The sequence below is a fragment of the Gouania willdenowi genome, unplaced genomic scaffold (assembly GCF_900634775.1).
Source record: "Gouania willdenowi unplaced genomic scaffold, fGouWil2.1 scaffold_354_arrow_ctg1, whole genome shotgun sequence".
Lineage (NCBI taxonomy): Eukaryota > Metazoa > Chordata > Actinopteri > Blenniiformes > Gobiesocidae > Gouania > Gouania willdenowi.
In genome coordinates this window covers 380,248-402,215 of record NW_021145116.1, presented here as the reverse complement: position 1 = coordinate 402,215, position 21,968 = coordinate 380,248, and the positions used below count along the sequence as shown (strand labels likewise).

The 21,968-nt window shown below is 38.4% G+C and overlaps 2 protein-coding genes across 4 annotated transcripts in view; one reads left to right on the top strand and one right to left on the bottom strand.

The window, feature by feature from the left end:
* clstn2a (calsyntenin 2a) overlaps nucleotides 1-21,968 on the top strand; it is a 188,436-nt gene that overhangs the window by 58,913 nt on the left and 107,555 nt on the right. The window contains exon 1 of one of the 3 annotated variants that reach the window (XM_028441970.1): nucleotides 11,490-11,617. The exons of the other annotated variants lie outside the window; for them this stretch is intronic. The gene's annotated coding sequence lies outside the window, so the exon portion shown is untranslated. Of the gene's footprint in view, nucleotides 1-11,489; nucleotides 11,618-21,968 lie in introns of those variants that run through there. 3 annotated transcript variants of the gene reach the window in all.
* LOC114459823 (serine/threonine-protein kinase par-1-like) lies at nucleotides 905-3,437 on the bottom strand. Its single transcript, XM_028441972.1, has one exon. The coding sequence runs from the start codon at nucleotides 3,428-3,430 to the stop codon at nucleotides 1,208-1,210; it is 2,223 nt and encodes a 740-aa protein (XP_028297773.1). The 5' UTR covers nucleotides 3,431-3,437; the 3' UTR covers nucleotides 905-1,207.

The following is a 21,968-nucleotide window of genomic DNA, read 5'->3' as shown; positions in this document are numbered from 1 at the left end:
TCTTTTTTATTTACTGTATTTAATGCTTATTTTGCACCATTTTTAATGTTGACTTTGCAGTGTTTTGTTCAAGTTGTTATTGTTAAGACTTTAATATATAACAAATCTATTTAAATATACATTTTGGTGAAATTACTTCAATTTATCACTGTTTTTTGAACATTTTGAAGACATTTTAGAAATACCGCAGTATACCAATAACCGTGATAATTTTGGTCACTATAACCCTGGTGTGAAATTTTCACACCGTTACATTCCTAATACTGACAAAGACACTTTACATAAATTAGAAAACATGAGCAAAATTACTTTTGACATTTTGTCTTATTTTGATAGAAGGTTTTACAGAAACAAACAAGTAAATAACTGAACTGAAATAGCTGCACCTTGAAGACTGAAGTGAACACTGTAACTTTGCTACAAAAACATTTAAAATACCTTCTAGTGGTGGTTTGACTCATCAAGTATTCTTTTTCATTTAAATACTTATGACTAATTAAATATATAGAACGTCTCCAGATTCACACCAACCACAATGTGTGTAACATATACAATAATGCAAAAACCATTAGTAACATAATTGGTAAATTGATGATAAAATGAGGCCGACGGCCGCTTTCTGCTTCATTTTTGCTACAGTATCAAAACATGAACTGATGAAATCCAAAAAACAGCTTGAAATGTTCAGCACCTCCTGTTACTTAAAGAATGAGAGTAAAGTAGCTCAAATTAAGCAGTGTTGTTATTTATTACAGTACGTTCTACATGATGTATGATACAACACTGGATACATGTGCTTTAATATGTGAAATACACTTTAACATGGAGGGATAGACTTGCTGTCAGTTGTAAATCACTAAGTTAGACACAGGTAGGATAGAATAAAATGATACATGAGGATAAAAAGCATTGAAGAACTTTATTAGAAGAACTTTATTCCTCCTTTGCTGAACGCTGAATGCATGCACACTCCCGGCTGACGGTGGACGCCGATTTTGTCGGGGAGGGAGGAGCAGATTGGAACAACAACCGCTCAATCCACTGCTTTATATCCAGACAAGCGCGCACTGAGTGCAGTGTTTGCTCGTTCTCTGTTCCAGTCGCTTGTTTTCTCTGTGAATCACTACAAACAACAGACTAATGAGTCTACGAAGGACCCGCAGTGTCTGCCATGTTGTCAACAACTTTTAGGTTCGTGGGGGCCAGTTCACTCCAGCCAGGGATGCAGAAGAAGATCCTCTATGGTTGGACGTTGGTTTGGGTCCAAGGCCAGACACTGGTTCAAAAAGTCATTGCATTCATTCGATACATAGTTCAACACCAGGTCGCCTTCTATCATTTCTATCATAAACATAGATGTATCGAAACCAGCGTTGGTAATGATCATATACAGCATGACTCCGATTTGCCATACCGTCGTAGCCTCGGCCATGTAAGTTTCCCCACAAATATGTTCTGGTGGTGCAAATGCTGGAGCTCCATCGAACTTACCGAAGGGCTCGTTTTCTACGAAATCCCCACAGCCAAAGTCGATGACTCGGATCTCAGGAGTTCCTTTGTTCCTTTTAACCAGGATGTTATTCAGCTTCAAGTCCCGGTGGAAGACGCCATTTTTGTGCATTAGCAATGCGGCGTTGATGATCTGTTTGATGATGATCTTGGCCTGATCCTCTGGTACACGTACTTCAAGTAAGTAATCGAACATGTCCACTGTGTCCGGCAGTCGTTCCATGACGATAATCACCTCCGTCTCCAGCTCAAAGGTGTCCATGAGGCCAATCACGGCGGGGTTTTTAAAGCTGCCGTCGCAGAGACGACCGGCCGCCTGCTCCATGAGGAACACCTCCAAGATCTCTTTGTAAACATTACCCTGACAGTTTACTTTCACAAACTGCACGTCTTCCTTTTGGATATGTTTAATGGCCACAGGTGTAGAAGTGGACCGACATTCTCCAGCGTAAACCTGTGAAAATCCACCTTCACCGAGCAGTTCCTCTTCTTTGTACCTGCTTGTGAACTCTTTTCTGCTGCTCAGGACAACTGAATTGCGGTGGAATGTTGTTTTCATGGCTTCAGGCTGATGACAAGAATATTCCTGCACTTCAAGGACAGGGTCATTTGAGTGGGGGCCAGTTAACTCCAGCCAGGGATGTAAAAGTAGATCCTCTAAGGTTGGACGTTGACTTGGGTAAAAGGCCAGACACCGGCTCAAGAAGTCATTGCATTTCTTCGATACATTTCCCAGCACCTTGTTGTCTTGTTCGATGTACTTCAATGTTTCGAAACTGTCTCTGGTACAGATCATATACAGCATGACTCCGATTTGCCATACCGTCGTAGCCTCGGCCCTGTAAGTTTCCTTACAATAAACTTCTGGTGGTGCAAAGTCTGGAGTTCCATTGAATTCCCTGAAGGGCTCGTTTTCCACAAAATCCCCACAGCCGAAGTCGATGACTCGGATCTCAGGAGTTCCTTTGTTCCTATCAACCAGGAGGTTTTCCAGCTTCAAGTCCCGGTGGAAGACGCCATTTTTGTGCATTAGCAATGCGGCGTTGATGATCTGTTTAAAGATGATCTTGACCTGGTCCTCTGGCACATGTTTTACTTTAAACATGTAATCATGCCCGTCCACTGTGTCCGGGGGTCGTTCCATGACAATAATCACCTCCGTCTCCAGCTCAAAGGTGTCCACGAGGCCAATCACGGCGGGGTTTTCAAAGCTGCCATCGCAGAGACGACCGGCCGCCTGCTCCATGAGGAACACCTCCAAGATCTCATGATAAACATTACCCTGACAGTTCACTCGCGCAAACCGCACGTCTTTCTTGGGGATATGTTTTATAGCCACAGGTGTAGAAGTGGACCGACATTCTCCAGCGTAAACCTGTGAATATCCACCTTCACCGAGCAGTTCCTCTTCTTTGTACTTGCTTGTGAACTCCTTGCTGCTGCTCAGGACAACTGAATTGCGGTGGAATGTCGTTTTCATGGCATCAGGGTGATGACAAGAATATTCCAGGGCTTCAAGGACAGAGTCATTCACGTATGCTGAAGATAGAGTTGGGTTTGAACCAGTGGAAGATGAAGGAAAAGACGGTATAGTTGCCCAGGTACAAGTCTTTTGATTTGTGATGGTCCTACTCCAACCAAACTCTGAGTCTGAAGATATGCTTGACAAGTCTGGAAACGAGATAATGTCCTGACTGAATATTTCTTCCTCGTGGTGCTCATCATCCTTCTGGTGTGGTATCTGCTGTGGGATGCATGTCCTCTTCGCAGCTTTGGATTTGTCCTTTTTGAACTTTTGGACAAACTTCCTTAAGTTTCTTTTAGTGCTCAAAAAAGCCCTACGTAAAAATGATGGATTATTATTATTACTATTTTTTCTATTAATACATTTTTTGAAAACGTTCCTCACACATCCAAACATGGTGACAGATATTCCAGGTCTAAATGAACATAAAAGGAAACAAAGAACCAGTAGCATCAATGACATCACAGAACATACATGTCATAGGCCGACTGTTGATGATGTCATAGGTTCTTTTCCTGTGAGCTTATTTCATGATAAATAATGTAAATAAAAACAACAAAACACAAAATGACTAGGATCGCACAATAAACAACTCAAACACAAAATGACTCCATTAAGACATAAAATAACAAAAACACACAAAACAGGCTGAGGCAGAAAAATATCCTCAATTATTTTTAAACATGTATTTATTTTACATGTATCTAACAGACTTCATTTGCACTGAACGTGAAAATAACTAGTCCTTTGTAACAAAGTAACTTACCCAACACTGCATGTAAGTTACCAATGCAATAATATGCCTTGATCAACTTTAAATCATCTAAAACTCATATCTTATGATATGCAGACATATTATCAGATTATACCTGACATAAAACCAGTCATTTTGAGCCTCATTATGTTTCATTCAACATATTTCATTCACCTTGGAATGCTTTGTATGATTGTACATGTGTATGTCTACAACATTATGTACAGTAGTTTTATTTCTTTTCTTCTTAAAATGTAACAATTTCATAAAATCCTACTTATTTTGGATTCATGTTGATTTGTGAGTGGAAGATGAGTGTGAGCTCTTACAGTAAATTAAAGTAGATGAAAAAGGCATCGGGTGCTCGAGGGTTCGTGGGAGTTCGCCCAACCAGTCCACATGTGCTTTGTGGATCTGGAGAAGGCGTTCAACCGTGTCCCTCGTGGTGCCCTGTGGGGGGTGCTCCGGGAGTATGGGGTCCGGGACCCTTTGCTAAGGGCTGTCCGTTCTTTGTATGACAGGAGTCTGGTTTGCATTGCCGGCCGTAAGTCAGACCTGTTCCCAGCTCATACTGTATATACTATCACCCATTTCACGTCTAATGTGGTACTAATCATTTTAAAGTATAACGCTAAGAAATGTGTGGGTCTGTCCACACGTACCTCAGAGAGAAGTGGTCATGTGACCAGGCATGTATGTTTCCATATCGCTTTTTACGACACACGTTATCATCAAAATGTGTGAAATTCCTCCTCATGAAAGCGTAAAAACCTTTTTGTAATATTTGGGTGTTTTCATTACCAGTTTTTGATTGAAATATTAAGATTTTGCGGTGATGGAAACCCAGCGAGAGTTCTGTCCTTTCAAAGTCATTCTTCTCATTAAAGTTGTAGCGAGTTGTGTTTCACAGTTTTATGGTGATGATTATGTTGTATTAATGTTATGTTCATTTAACAAATGTTTGGTAGACTGAAAATGCCAGTAGGCTAATTATTAAATCAATGGAGTGATACTTCTGAATAAGATGTTTTATTCATTATTCTTTTTTTATGATATATAATTCAGACACACATTTCACTGTAGGGTTACACTGTATATGACATTACATTATTATGTTTTTTCAGTGTACAGAAGTAGGGGGTACATGGCTTCACGTTAAATGTCTGAAGGGGTACGGGACTGTGGAACGTTTAAGAACCACTGCTTTAGGCCCACGTGTGTCAATCAATCAATCAATCAATCAATCAATCTTTATTTGTATAGCTCCAAATCATAACCAATGGTATTATCTCAAGGCACTTTACAGTAGAGCAGTCTTAAGGACGGACTCTTCATTTTATGGATACACACATATGCATATATACGTATATACACATACATATGTATCCCACACCCAACATGAATTCATCATGGCGGCAAGGAAAACCTTCTGTTAAGCAGCAGGAACCTTGTGTGGATCCCATTCCTATGATGAACAGCCATCCACGTTATGCTGTGTTGGGTGTGTGCAGAGGAAAGGGTGGAGACAGAGTTGCTGAGTCTCTGTAACTCCACACTGAGGATCCCACGGACCTGCAAGACAAAAGCCAGAAGGAGAACAGGAGCAAACACACAAGGGAAGAAGCAGACATAGAGGGAGTGTTAGAGAGAGGAATGGGACCCTCTCCGGTCCCTCTCTAACCTAAATGACCTCTCTCTTAACGCCCTCTCCAACCTCTCTCCAACCGAGCATGCCAGACCCCCCCGGCAGTCTATGCCTATTGCATCTTAATTATGAGCTATGAGCTGGTTCCTAACTAAAAGATTTACCAAAGAGGAATTTTTTGAGCCTAACCTTAAAGGTAGAGAGGGTGTCTGCCCCCCGAACCGTGGTTGGTAGATGGTTCCAGAGAAGTGGGGCCTGATAACTGAAAGCTCTTCCTCCTATACTACTTTTAGAGACAAATGGAACAACGAGTAGTCCAGCATTTTGAGAGCGTAGTGTTCTGGGGGGATTGTATGGCACTACAAACTCCTTGAGATAGACTGGTGCCTGTCCATTTAGGGCTTTATAAGTGAGAAGAAGAATCTTGAATTCTATTCTATATTTTATGGGAAGCCAATGCAGAGAGGCTAATACAGGAGTAATGTGATCTCTTCTCCTAGTTTTAGTCAGTACACGTGCTGCAGCATTTTGAACCAGCTGAAGTGTCTTAAGCGACTTGCTCGGGCAGCCTGCTAAAAGAGAATTACAATAATCCAGTCTAGAGGTAACAAAAGCATGGACTAGCTTTTCGGCGTCGCTCTGAGACAGGATAGGTCTGATTTTAGCAATGTTACGGAGATGAAAGAAGGCAGTTCTTGAAGTTTGTTTTATGTGAGAGTTGAAGGATAAATCCTGATCAAATAGAACCCCAAGGTCTCTAACAGTTGTGCTTCGTGCCAGAGTAATGCCATCTAGGGCAGTTAGGCTAGCATAGGTTTCTCTAAGGTGTCGTGGGCCCAGTACAATGACCTCAGTCTTGTCTGAGTTGAGAAGAAGAAAATTTTGGTCCATCCAGGCCCTAATGTCCTTTAGACAGGCCTAAAGTTTAGATAGCTGATTTGTCTCACCTGGCTTCATTGATACATACAGTTGGGTATCATCAGCATAGCAGTGAAAGTTAACAGAGTATTTTCTCATAACATTACCAAGGGGGATCATATAGATACAGAAGAGGATTGGACCTAGCACAGAGCCCTGAGGAACCCCGTAGCTTACTTTAGTGTACACAGAAGACTTATTATTCACGTGTACAAACTGGTACCTATCAGATAGGTAGGACTTAAACCAGTTTAGGGCAGTCCCTGTGATTCCAAGTAATTCCTCTAATCTCTCTAGTAGAATATAGTGATCTATAGTGTCAAAAGCTGCACTAAGATCTAATAAAACCAGCACTGACAGTCGTCCTTCATCTGAAGCCCAGAGTAGATCATTAGTTACTTTAACTAAAGCAGTCTCTGTGCTGTGTTGAGCTCTAAAACCTGACTGGAAGTCCTCGAACAGGCTGTTGTTTTGAAGAAATTCACAGAGCTGAGCTGCCACAACTTTCTCAAGAATCTTTGAAATAAAAGGAAGATTAGATATAGGCCTGTAGTTTGCTAAAGTGCTGGAATCAAGAGTAGGTTTTTTGAGAAGGGGTTTGATTACAGCTACTTTAAAGGACTGTGGCACGTAGCCTATTGATAGGGATATATTTATTGTCTCCAACAAAGATGGGCAGACTAGGGGAATAACTTCTTTAAACAGCTTAGTTGGGATCGGATCTGAAAGGCAGGTCGATGGTTTGGAGGATGAAATAATAGAGTTAAGTTCCTGAAGTCCTATATGTGTGAAACAGTTTAGGTTAGGCCTATTTACATTTAATGGTACAGCAGGCCCAGGTGAAGGCAGGGAGTGGCTAATTTTATCTCTAATCTTGTGAATTTTATGGTTAAAAAATGTCATAAAGTCCTCACAGCTGAGGGCTAGAGGAATCATGGGCTCAATAGAGCTCTGACTTTGTGTTAGCCTGGCTACAGTGCTGAAAAGGTACCTTGGATTATTTTTATTTTCTTCAATTAGTGAGGAGTAGTATGTAGATCGACTATGTCGTAAGGCTGTCATGTATTTACTATGGCTTTCTTGCCAAAGTATTCGTGACTCCTCTGTTTTATTGGAGCGCCACATTCTCTCTAATTTACGGGTTGTTTGTTTGAGTGTGTGAGTTTCAGAGCTAAACCACGGAGCTTTCCTCTGACGTTTAATAGTTTTTTCCCTCAATGGGGCAATTGAGTCCAAGGTGGATTTTAGTAGACTAGCAGAGCTATCGACAAGCAGATCCAGTTGAGAGGGGTTATAATTAATATCATAGTTATTTATTGGATGGTGCACTGAGTTTAAGGCAGCAGGAATGGCCTCTTTAAATTTAGCCACAGCACTATTGGACAGATTTCTACTCCTAACTATTTTATTGCACAGTGCGAGATCCTCTAGGATAATGTTAAAAGATATTAAAAAGTGATCTGATAGCAGAGGATTTTCAGGGTAGACTTTTAGTTCATTAATATCAAGGCCATATGTTAGAACAAGATCAAGAGTATGATTTAAACGATGAGTAGCTTCATTAATAGTTTGAAAAAAGCCAACTGAGTCTATTAGGGACATAAAGGCTGAGCTCAGGCTATCACTATCTTTGTCCACATGGATATTAAAATCTCCTACTATCAGTATTTTATCAGAACTGAGGACTAAGTTTGATAAAAACTCAGAGAATTCTGATAGAAATTCAGAATAAGGGCCTGGAGGACGGTAAATTATCACAAATAAGACTGGCTGGCAGGTTTTTGATTCGATATGAGATAAATTTAGAACCAGGCTTTCAAAGGAAGTGTAACTGGCCTTTGGTTTAGGATAGATTAGGAGAGAGGAATGATAAATAGCTGCTACACCACCTCCACGGCCTATGTCTCGTGGCATATGAGTATTTAAATGACTGGGAGGAGTGGCTTCATTTAAACTAACATATTCATCTTGATACAGCCATGTTTCAGTTAAACAGAATAAATCAAAGTTATTTTCTGAGATAAGGTCATTTACTAGTAGAGATTTGGATCTCAGTGATCTAATATTTAATAGAGCACATCTATTGCTTTTATGTTTTGGTGTTTCTAGATTTGAGATTTTAATTTTTTTCAGATTTTTATAATTGATAGCTCTTTTATTTGATTTTATGTTAAAATCATTGTGAAATATGGGTCGGGGGACAGACACCGTCTCTATAAAATAATATTCATCACCATCACAACAGTTGTCATGGCGATGAACACAGCTATCATAATAGCAATGGGAGGGAAACTGTGTGTGTATATATATCTTCTATTTTTTATTATGCAGTTTTATTTATTGTTTTCTCTATTGATTAGGATTAAAATCTTTTTTTCTTTTTAATGAATTGTAAAGATTAAAGATAAAATACAGCTTGGCTTCATTTGTGGTCCAAAATGAAATTAAATTTTGTCTTCCTGCTTTAATGCAAGCTGCTTGATTTATTTACAGTAAATTACATTTATTGATCCAAACTAATCAAAGTTTATTAATCTTTTATCTTTTGCAAATGTCATTAGTGACAAAATGGAATCGTAAAAACTTGATTTGTTGAAAAAAAACAGAATTTACATGTTTAGTTGCAGTTTGTAGTACATCAGAATCAGAATCAGAATCAGAATCAGAATCAGCTTTATTGACCAGGTACAGTTTAGAACAATACGAGGAATTTGACTAGGTAGTTGCAGTGAAAGGAGACACATCAACACACCAGAGCAGCCATTTGCGGCGCCCACATATTTAGGGTAAAAAGGGATCAACAACAGGAGGAGAGGAGGGGTGAGGGGATAAAAAACTGCCAGTTTGAAACTGATTTCCCTAAACAGAGAAAACAGTGTGAAACCAGGAAAAAAACCGCCTCTGCAAACATAAATGTAAGCATGACACAGTCAAACAACTCGAGACAAGGCATGTAGGAAGGGTTGGGTGGGAGGTTGGCTGGGGGAGGGGGTCAGGTGGGAAGAACAACAGGAGTCCAGCCGTTTGGGGACATGGGCGTGCTGCCAATGGGCGCTGCAACCACGCCTCCATGCAGCTGTGGATGGGAGGTGGGGAAAGATGGCCGACGAGGCATTTGAAGTTGAAGACCTGTAGCTGCGTTACTGACAACCAGATGACGTGTGGAAAAGTTCAGCATCAACAGTTCCAGGAGGAATGTAGGGAAGGAGCGGGGGGAGGGAGTGGGGGTAAGAGCCGCCGTCTGCAGAAACTTCCTGGTGATAAGAGTTGAGACAACCTTGGCTTTAGCCTTGGCTGGCTGGGGAGCTGAAAGGGAGATAAGCAATGTGATTTGATACAGGCGATGTCAATTTCCAATAGCCTTCTGTCCTGGGTCTCTCTGCTGTAATCCAATGAATGGCCTAGTTTCCACTTCCAAGCCTGGTCTCTAACTTCTCCCAGTTGTTATCATAACGCGTAGACGATCCAAAAGCTTGCTTTTGATATCGATCAACACATGAGTCTGAGTGTTCAGAGCCCTGCTACATCCTTCAGAAATCACTGGCAGCTTTTCCAAAACAGTCACCAGCGTAGTACGGACTTTTCGATAGATTAGGAAGCCACCAGCTCCGATCAGCAGCATGCCTACTATCATTATTCCAATCATGTAGATGTCCTCCACGTCTTCCACGGAAAGGATGGACAGACACACAACTCGCCACTTGTTCCAAGGGTCAAGTGTGTATCCAGCCGTAAACGTCCCGCTTGGACATGCGGGGTCACCACCCCTGGTTCTTTGCGTCGAAAAAATCTGATCGATAGCACTGAGAGACCAACTAATTAATTCCATTATTCCGGTTTTGGATGAGTTGCAGAGAGAGACTGTTGTTAGGCTCACAAGACCTGACAAAGCAGCAGCTGGGAGAGAGATAAGACGGAAGGGAGGGAGAAACAGAGAGTGTGACTGACCTCGTCGAGAGAAGCAACAGTAAGGTTTAGGAAACGTATGCACACACTCTCATAAGCACATGTAGTCAGCTCCTATTGTGATGTTCCACCACACACGACTGATGAAGGGTGTGTGTGTGTGTGTGTGTGTGTGTGTGAGATCAAACTAAAGACAACAATCAGTACCAGTCCATCTCCAGTGTCTGATCACTTGTTGAGGACATAAACGTGTGTGTTTGCTGAAATTTGTTGTTTTCAGAATAAAAGTTTGTGCAAGAAGCAACTTTAGTGTGAGTGTACAGAACCAGGAAGTGACTAGCGTAGCAACAGAGATGCTACCAACACAGCACTGAGGACAGCACAGCTTTATGGTGGGAGGAGCTTCACTTGGTGTTAACATAAACAAAATATACAGGATCTGGAGGAGTTTATCGTTACATAATTGCGACGTAAGAGGAACCGATAAGTGGAACTGAAATACAAGCAAACAAACAATTCCGAGATACTGGATTACTAGGAACTGGTTCTCAGAAAGAACTGGTTTTGATTCCCATCCCTAACTCTGGACCAATAAATCTTATTAATAACATCACAAGTTTGTGCGTCACGCTTTAGAATAAATATAAATATATACCTTTAGATGAATTCAAAATGCTCTTCTTAAATCCTCTGTAGTTAAGATACTAGTGTTCTTTATGAGGGACCTATTGAAGGTCCAGGTGTGTTCAGGTAGAGCTCTTTGTAATACACTTTTAATGTGTGGTTAAATATGAATAATTCTGTCTTCTTTTCAGTATTTTTAGAACTGTGTCTCAGTTTTTCATAAAAGCTTCTCGGTGAAGTGTTTAATATGTTCAATAAACAGAAAATGAGGTAGAACTGAAAGGAAGATGACTTTTATTACTCCATGAAACGAGTGTTTGAAATGTGGATTTATGTACAATTATTGGTGTATGCACAGAAAAGCCACCGCTGGGTCTTTTATTAGGGGAAAAATACAATATTGTATATGAGCGTGAGAGGTAGACAATAATTCCTCAGTCAGAGGAACATTTCCTCACTTACGATGAGCTCGTCTTTCTCGCTCACACTCTGTGTGAAAGGTCAGCGCTATGAGAGGTGCCTCTGCTATTTTCATCCAGACTTATGAAGTCATTCTTTATAATATCATTTACCTCCACTCTATTGCATTACGTTCCATTTCTCTCTGCTCTGTGAGAACATTCTATACTGATGGGCTTTTATCAGAGCTCAGCTTTAACCATTAGAACCAAACAGGAAGTGTGCTTAGCTTTACTGCATCACAGAGGACTGGGATCATTGATACTTTAAAGCTAAGGTAGGTAATTTTCTCCAGATGCACTTTTAAAGTTTTTGGTTAAAATTGTCTTTATGTCCTGACAGAAATTAAGATGTTATGTTCTCTGAAAAAGGAACAAAGAAAATCCATCATCTGTAAAGCTGTAATAACTTCTACCAATGGAAAAAAAAGTTTAGTTGTTTTTTAACTAATCACGTCTCCTTGTCTCTCAGCTCGTATGAAAAGGCAAATTATAATCTGTGAATTTGACTATGTTTGAATGAAAGACGTGCAGTGATGTCACAGTTTGTGTTTATTCTGGATGCAAGAAGGCTGAATAATGTGGAGAAAAATAGCTTTAGAGCATTTTGTGATGCTTTCTGAACATTTAGAAAGTACTGTAAGGTGTTGGGGCGTCATGATGCGTACAATATACTTCCAAATGTCTTTAAAGATTTGGTGCCAAACTGGGAGCTACAGAAAATTGTGGTCAATATGAAAAAAGTTGTTTTCCAGACTTAAAAGTTATCAAAGCACAAAGAGCCACGGATTTGATTATTTAACACTTATGAATAAAACATGTCACACGTGTGAAATAAATGTTTAGCATAAAACTAACATTCAAACGCCACAACGTGTGAAACTAAATATTTTTGAATATTTCACGTGTTCACAGAAAAAGCTGGTCCCATAATGTCCATATTTGTGTTAACAATTTATTTTGTTAACGAGGTTTCTTAGATTTTCCCATAGTTTGGTTGATTTCTTTTTAAATGTTAAAGATTATGTTTAAAATAAAAGTATTTTTTATGATATGAAACACATATATTGTGATACATATTACAGGCATATTGCCCAGCCCTAACCAGTGCATACTTTAATCCTTTCTCACTGGTTCATTAGACTCAGCTTCTCCTTTAGACAATAAACACTGACTGTTTTTATGAAGAGACGCTACTTATCCCCTGCTTTCTATAATTAGCGTTAGCGTTAGCGTGAAGAGGACAGATGGTGGAGCTTTGAGAGCGAGGGTGAGGAAGGGACTGAAAATAGATCAACAAACACACTGAGGACAAACAACCAGTGTAAAAGAGCAAAAGGCAGAACTAAACGATGACAGAGCAGTGCAGCAGATGTGCTGAAGTAACACGTAATATACATGTGATTAAAGACTGAATATGTTTGTATGTATTACAGGATTTACTTCAATAGTTTAGTGCATTTCCATCCATCCAGGATGTATATACTCATTGAGTTTGTAGTGTGTAGTACATTAGTGGAACATTTCAAACATCTCAAAACTCTGCTTCATAGCTAAATCCCCTCCAAAATAAAAGTACTGGTAACTAATTTCAAGCAGGGAAACACCCACGTTGGGTCTATATGAATCCTCACGTGAGGAACATATGAAATAAATCACAGATACTGGTTCTTTACCACAGCAGCATCCTATCTTTTATTTTAAAACATCTTAGTTTATATCAGAACACTACTGTATCTACACACTAGAATACTGAGAGCAAAGCTAAATTAACCTTGAACTAGATTTCTATATCCATGTGGGTACATTTCCATTTAAAGTAGTTGTATTATTAACTGTGCACACAATAGCTCCTAATGTATTACAGCTATGACCTTTACTGATAACAGTCAGGTGACCTTCCCGTGTTAACAGTTTTTTAGCCATCTGTCTAGTCTCTCCTCTTCCCACATATTGTATCATCTAATGGGATCTCACACCACGGGAACAAAGCACCTACAGGTCAAACAAGTGTGAGAAAAAAGGACAATCTGATTACTTTTTAAAGTGAGAGATTATTGACACTTATTATTAAAAGCTAGCGCTATTTCAGGACATGGCTAAAAATAAAGCTTTTACTACATTTAACAATACAATTCCTGTACATTAACTAATTCTAAACTATTTCTAAAAGATTGTAGTTACAACACAGAGGGAAAAACTGCCAGGCTTGTAGTGAACTTAAAATGACTTAAAATGACTAATACATAAATCCTGAAATCAACTCCTAAATATATTAAATAAACAAGTGTTTAAACAACTTAATTCTTATTCTAATTTTTCTAAAGCACGTGTCAAACTTACGGTCCGAGGGCCAAATCCGGCCCTTTAAAGCATCCAATGTGGCCCACAGGAGAAAGTAAAAATAAAAACATAAATCATTCAGTTGTACATATCATAGTCCCACAAAACACACAAATTGAATGAAAATCTACAGTATTTGCAGAGTTTTCCCACGCTTATATCATATGATGGCAGTTATTTTTTTAATATCAAATTGGAGAAAGAATACAATTTATTTTTCAAAATCCTGCTAAATTCCTCATATTATCCCACAGAACCCAAATGAAATAGAAATTGGTCACAAAATGAAGGAAATGTAAGTGACTTGTTTCCTCACATACTGTACACATCATTCATAGATAGAAGTACAAACTAAAGCACATTCATGTTAAAATCACTTGTTAATCTGAGGCTTTACGTCATGGACGACTGTGACATAGTGAGTTATGACGTTCACACTACGTGAACAGAGTCAACTAAACATCTTCAGTCATTGATCTGTGTCATCATCGTTCCTGGTTAAATCTTTAATAACCATGTCATAGTCTCCTATCTCCTTTCTTACCTCACAGGGTTAAGGAAAGGTGTTAGGAGAGGAGTTAGGAAAAGGCCATTACGTTTGTTTATACAATCAGACACTTCCACTAGGTGACGTAATAATGATAATAATAATAAGGTTAGTGACGTCTGTTGTGGTGAAAAAACTACAAATGTCCTAAAATAAACTAAAAGTTCATTTCAAACACTTTCCACTGATATAATGTCATAAATCACAGGTTTTAATGTAAATCAAAGGAAAAGAGGTTACCATGGATACCAGGAACTAAAGGTAAACTAAAGAACGTCACATAGAGAATGGTTGATCACACTCACCTTCTACTCATTAATATTATTTATGATCAATAAAATATCATGTGGATAAAAATGTTTCTGATCATTTTTCTAGAACCACAGAGTGTCTGTTTTATGTCAGTTATAATCTGATTACATGTCTATATATAATAATATATGGGTTTTACATTATTATTACATTAATAACTTATATGATCTCAGTTACTTGTCAGTCATCATGAGTTTCCATGAACACACTGATGAGTGTGTCCCTTTAAATGTTGTCACTGCAATGAACTGTGGGTCATCATTATGTGGTCTCCTTTGGTAAAGGTCGTATCAATGTTTCCTAGGCTAAAGGAGGTTATAAAGGAAGCATTGAGACTCTTTTCCTGAGCTTAAATAGAATTGGAATGCTTTTCATCATGGCCGCCACTGAAACACTTCTGGAGGTAAAGGAACAGTGGATAGGAAAGGAGATAGGAGGCACTATTCTGACATAGCCTTAGTGTTTGTTAGCAGCTAACTCACCACCATACTGTAGCAGTATCAGGAAACCAGAGGGACTAAACCAAGTCTTGTAAATAGGGGTGTTAGGTGAGCTGGTGTTGGGACAAACCATCTGTAGAGGGGTGTTTGTGTCATTTTGGTTTGTTATGGATTTTTAAAACATTGGAGGTGAATTAGTTTAAAATAATTTGTTATGGATGTTTGGGTAATTCATGTTTTGTTATTTATGATAATTTATTTTGTCATTGAGTTTTGTTTGTCTGGGGGAGGGGCTACAGGTAGAGGTAGAACCCTGGATGAGCAGAAGTAAATAAGACTCAGGTATGTTGGTTGGTTCCTCAGCTGCACATTCCAGATTCCAGTCCAGAGTTTCATCATATCAGAATCTGGGGTGTTCATGCATTTAGACCTACTGTATGGTTATTAATGATGGCACCATGAGCAGGATTATTATTTATAATATATATAAATGATCTTTACACATTAGCTTTCTATATTATTCGCTAATGAAACTCTTATAATAACTCACAATGAATCATTTGATAGAAATTATGAGCTATTCTAAATCTCTAAATGGTTTCAACTTCATAAATTAACACTTAACATAAAGAAATATAACTTCATCATCTTTTGCAATAAAAACTAATCTAATCCTAAACATCAAGCAAAATCATACATTGAGTCAGAAATTTTGCAAGTCAATATCACTACATTTATTAATATTAGCTGATGAAACACTGAATTGGTCACATACTGTAACCCTGGTCCTTTCATTTATTACTTTAATATATATTAACTTAAATATATAATCATACCGTACTAGATACAGTAATAATAACTATAATCTCTATATTTACCCTTTGCCCGTACATCACATCATTAATTTAACATATCCTATAAAGACCATCGGCTCCCCCCCAATAACAACCATATCCTTCTTTTCATTTGTCTTTTGATATTAATATTTGTGAACTTTGTTTCTATATTAGTTTTACCTCATATATCAAAAATTAATTGTGCATTTTTATGATTTTATGTGTTTGTTTATTAGCCTTTATTTTAAATTGTTTGTGTTTATTGAAAGGGGCGGAGCTCTTGTACGAGCCCTTTGTGCTTCGTTCCCTCCTTGCACGTTAAATGTAGTTTTTTATGTGTGTTCAATAAATAAATGAATGAAATGAAATGAAATAACTGACGGCGGTTTGTGCTCATGTTTAAAACAAAATCCTAGAATAAGAAACATGTTTTTTAGCGTTTGTTCAAACATAGAAATGTTTTGACTGAAGCTACTGTGCCTCATCTTTACTCAACACGCTCATGAAATATGCAACGTTATAGTTGAACGTGAAATAGATTATCACATACACACCCCTGAAAATACAGTGTGATAAAGTGATGAAAGTCCCTCTGAGGTCATTTGGGGTCCGACAGTGTATACGATGAAATAAGAAGCGTAAAATAGAAATGTAAAGAAACCAAAGCACGGTTCTTCATCTGGGGAAATGACCTGTGAATTTTAAAATAAAACAGAGTTTTTTATAGAAAGACTCCAGATGAGATGAAAATCGTGGGGCTCAGTTTGAGAGGGTGAAAGGATAAAATACCTCACAGTCGTCTTGTGAAGGAACCGACAGTTGTTTGTGTACATGTGGGAAAAAAAGCAACTTGGGAAATGTGGAGTAGGAAATTCAATTTGATTGTAATCTGATGTACACATTCTCCTGTTTGTGAGTTAAATTAGATTTTGGATTTGTTTTCTGTGTCCCTCCTCGCCAACCCTTCCCGTATTAAAGCTTTATCTGCAAAGATCTATGGGAGCGTCTGATTGAAGAATCACACTGTGGGAAGATGTAATCAATCAAACAGACAAGTGAAGTCCATTTACAACTAAATACTGGGTTCTGTCGAGGGAACACTGAGGAACAAACATCTTATTTTACCTTCTATGTTAGGATTTCTAGAAACTTCTTTACTGTAAACAGAACAATATGATGAACTTTCCAGTTACAGTAAAATGTCCTTGTTTGCACCTTTTTTCTCCTTGTTCTGTGTTCAGAGTGTATATACAGTATAGCATATCATTTCTTTTCCATTGTTAGAACAATTACAAACATTTCAGCAGTAACAACATCAAGGTCATTTCAATTTATTGATTTTCCAAAAGCACTTTTCTTAAAGGTGGCGTGTGTTTATTGCAGGACTATTGATATTTTAATTTTAATTGTTTAAAGAACTGTTTGGTCATTTGGAGGTTTGTTGTGTTGTTTATTTGAGCAGTTTGGTTCAGTTTGGATACGACTACTACTACTAGTTACAGGATATGAGATCAAACCACAGGAGGATCTTTTTATATGTGGGTTTTGATTTGTATCTGTTTTTTCTTCTTCTGTGGTGTCGTTGTGGTTTCTGACGTTTGTCCGTCTCTCTTTCCGTCTGTTGGTTCCTCTATTATTTCTTTGGTCGGTCTTTGTAGTTTTTTAAGTTGAAAATATACTGATTTTAGCGATAAACAGACTTTGTTATGGATGACATCACTCCTGCCTGCCTCCATTATCTGCACGAGTACAAAGGACGACAAAATAACACAAAAACAGACACAACACTTTGTTCTTTCTCAGATTGGACATTATTGTTGATAATGTAGCCTCGGATTCATACAATCCCCTTTTTTTGGCCCCCGCTGTCACAACAGGCTTGTGTTAGCATTAGCCTAGCATAAGCGTTAACAATAGCATTAACCTAACATTAGCTGAACATTAGCAATAAGGTTGAAAAAGTTGAAAGTGGATGCAATTGCATGCAGAATAACTAAAAAAGATTAAAAGTTATAAATCACAAAAGCGATAGCATAAATCTTGGGAATTTTCTGAAAAGTTTGATATCTTAATTGTCAAAATCGGACAAACGGTGTAGGCGTAGACGGGAAGAAGAATAATCATAATAAAGGTCACTGATTAGGGCTGGGCAATATGGACCAAAACTCTTATCTTCATATTTTTTCTCAAAATGCTGATATACGACATAAATCTCATTATTTTTAGAAAACTATTCTGGGTTAAATCAAAATGCCACATATTTATTAACAAACAGCTGCACAATATGTGCCACTTAAGGGACAGCATGTGTGAGTGAGTTCTGTTGTGTGGCTTGTATAGGTAACATCCGCACTCAGGAGCAGATTCACAAAAGGTTTAGTGGTATTAAAACGTGTGTCACTCCACGACGGGACTTTTCCTGAAAATGTTATGACACCAACTCTAGCTTGAGTATAAAAAAGGAGTCAAAGCTCCTTATGGGGCGTGGCCAGGGTCATCCCAAAAGGTGATTCAGTGAGATTTAGGTTCTATGGACAGTGTTCTAGTCCCACCTTAAAGTCTGCATCCTCCTCAATGAATAAATACACACAAAGCCACAGCAGAGGGATGAAAGAGCCACACGTGGCTCCGGAACCACGGGTTGGAGACCTTTGGTCTACGCCAACCAGTCAATCAAGAGAGGACATTTTTGAACAAGATTATAAACAAAATCTGACATTTTTCGTCCATATGCTACACTCGCTATAAAGTCTCTAAACATGTATGTGATTGTGTTACATTAATATTCACACATTCTGCTACTGTATATTTTTAGCTGCTGTAAAGCACACAGAGGCTGCCAGGGTGGAACAAACACACCTATGATTTAATGATTCATAACTCTTCATTATTAAAAACCAGATTGTACTGTTTGTGCCCTTCCTTGTAGAAATAGTAGGTTTTTCATATTAAAAAGTAGAATATTTACAGCTAATTGCTTTGCAAAGCTCATTATAACAGCTGTAGATGTATTTAAAACAGAAATAATTCTTGGTTTGTAGAGGTTTTGATCACCAGACCTGCAGATCTTTGAGTACATTCCACTTTTTTGTCCCGAGCATAAATACAGTTCTGTCTCTGTGTAAACGTCAGCGTTAAATTTAAACCAGAGGAAATGATGGTGGAGGTCATGTAGTGTCGGCGTCGGGTTAAAGTTGTTTTGTGGAGAAAAATAAAACTGGCTTGATTCTGTTTTTTTTCCTATTACACAATTGATGTTATTCAGACACAGACTTTTTCATTTCCTGTTTTATTTTATTATACAGTTTAATGAGACATGTGACATCCTTTGTTTTAGTTTTGGATGGTTTGTCTTTTGATGGATTCATTGATTTAATGGTAATTGGTTGTTTTGTTTAGTTTTTAGAACCAAACCCTTTGTCACAAATATACATTTACATGTAGAACTGGACGATATGGACCAAAAGATCATTTTAATCCAAATAAAGTCTGATGTAAAATGTCACACAAACACATTTATTAACAAACAGCGGCAAAATGTATTGCTTTCATCTTTTTCTCCTCTAAAGGACAGCACGTGTGAGTGAGTTCTGTAGTGTGGCTTGTTTAGGGGAAGATCTGTGTTAGGACACTCTCAGTGATCAAGTGATCATCTAAATGTGCTTTTATGAGAAGTAGCAAAAGCAGCCACTCCTAAAATGAGTATTTTGATACATAAAAAGCAGTATATATATATATATATATAAAAATATACATGTATATATATATATATATATGAAAAACTCTTCCTCGTCCTCCGCGGGCGGTCTCTCTCTCTTTTTTCCTCCAAGCTCAGGTCCTCTACCAGAGGCCTGGGATCTTGAGGGTTCTTCAGTATCTTTGCTGTTCCTAGAACTGCACTTTTCTGGACCGAGATGTCTGATGTGTTTCCACCTAGTGGCGCAATTTTTGATATGGGTGGTCTGTGTTTGTTTATTTATGTTATGATGTAATAAGCCACGCCCACTTTGACCAATTGTGAATGACTTTGAGATATGGCCTTAGGAGGGACCCAAGATCATACCCTCCAAATTTGGTAAAAATTTGTTCTGCCATTGAAGAGATATAAATATTCATTATTTGTAGCGCCCCCTAGTGGTCTACATCATTCAAATTTGGCGCATTTCCTCACAGTCACATGCCAACTAAGGATCTCAGATTTGGTGTTGTTAGCATTTATTTTGACCGAGATATGAGCCAGTTTGCATTTTTGTTGCTAGCTAGAAAACTTTACTCGTAAATAATTTGCGCATAATTTACCCAAACAAACTCATTTTGGTAACTTTACATCAAGTCCAACTGAAGACTCTACGTGCCAAGTTTCACACTGATTGGACAAAACCCCAAGGAGGTTTTCCAGTTTTTGCGATTTTGCTCCGACAAAAGTTAGGCAGAAATGGGCGTGGCCTAGCCCAGGTAATTCAGTGCCATTCAATGAATCTGTGGATATGAAGGTTTTAAATTTGCAACAAACGGTGTGGGAGTTATTGACCAAAACGCGTTGACCTTTGTTATAGCGCCACCTGCTGGTGAACATATGTGATTTTTTTTCCCCTGGGGTTTTGGACCCACCCACCAAAGGGCACCGCCCTAACTTGTACGGTTTATTCTGCAGCGCCACTTTTACCAACGGAACTATAAAAGGTATCAATCGGAACGATTACAATAGGGTTCCGAGCACCGCTGGTCCCTAATAATGAGTTAAAGCAGTGATTCCCAAACAGGGGTACGTGTACCCCTAGAGGTACAGGAGCAAATTGCAGGGGCTAGTCAGAAAGATTTAACAATTAATTTAAAAATAATCGGGAAATGTTTTAAGTTCCTTTTTGTACAAATTCACCACAAACTAACAGTATTATTGCTCAATAAAATACCATATTTTCTATCTAGATTAGATTAGATTATCCTTTACTTTATCCCACAGTGGGTAAATTCACACGCTACAGCAGCCAAAGACACAAAGAGCAAGAAAACTAAATACAAATAAAGAAAGGAAAAATTAAGGCAAAACTCAAATTTACAATAAAAATAAAATAAATAGATATTGGTCAAGATGACAGTACAGAAAAATTATATTAAAACAGGATTAATTTATGCTGTAGCAATAGGAGACAATAATTAGCTACATTTAGTTTAGTTTACATAAAATACTGTATTTACTTAATATGAAAGTAATCACAGAAAAGTTGCATTGATATTTAAAATAAATAAATAAATAAAATCCACTTTAAATTCCTCTCATTGTTTTAAATTTGTAGATTCAACCTGATGTTGGAGACACAGTTAGAGATGTAGTTCCATTATGAGGGGGTACTTATGATATGAAGAGGGGGTACACAGGACCAAAAAGATTGTGAACCACTGAGTTAAAGCAACTGTTTTATATATTTCATCCAAACACACAGTTATTGAAGTCAGAGCTGCGTATAAATAAAGAAGTGTTAAAAAAAGGAATATTTCCTCAAATCACAACAAATGCAGTTTGACAAGGAAATGGTTCCTTTTAAAAAAGCTTCAAATGAACTCATATTTATCCAAATATTGACTTGTCAAAAAGAACCATCTCTGTGTTTAATAACACAAAATAAATCTAGAGGCTGATCTTTACTTGTAGCAGTAGCCCCGCCCCCTAATGATTACGTTATAAAGGTCAGGTGTTGTTGTGAGAAATGCAGCTGAATAACTACAATCATTCAGCCTTGTTATGTCATGTCCTCTACTTCTGGCATCTCCTGAAGTGGTCCGTTGGCACCATCTGGTGGTCTCCATGCCTCACTGTCCGGACTACTCACCTCTAATCTTCAGGATTGCTTCCAGCTGCGGCGGGGAGTGGTCTCCCCACCTGCAAGTATTCACACCACTACTTAAGACACTGGCAGACCACAAACCGACGCCAAACCATAAAACATTGCTCACTCAGACCCTCTCCGCCGCTGGGATCCCTTCTGCCTCCTTCATCTCTGGAATCTCTCTGCGCTCTCCACCCTTCAGCTGGTTCCTCCCCACTCCTGTGCCAGGCTCCTTCCTTTCGTCTGTGTTGGCTGCAGCTCGAGCGTCTCAGTGTTCCTGCCCATTCGGGGTTCAGAGGTTTTCTTTTGTTAGTTTTTGCCCT

Excerpts from the sequence above, each read along its gene's own strand:
- LOC114459823 (XM_028441972.1), bottom strand. The coding sequence starts at position 3,430 with ATGTTTGGATGTGTGAGGAACGTTTTCAAAAAATGTATTAATAGAAAA.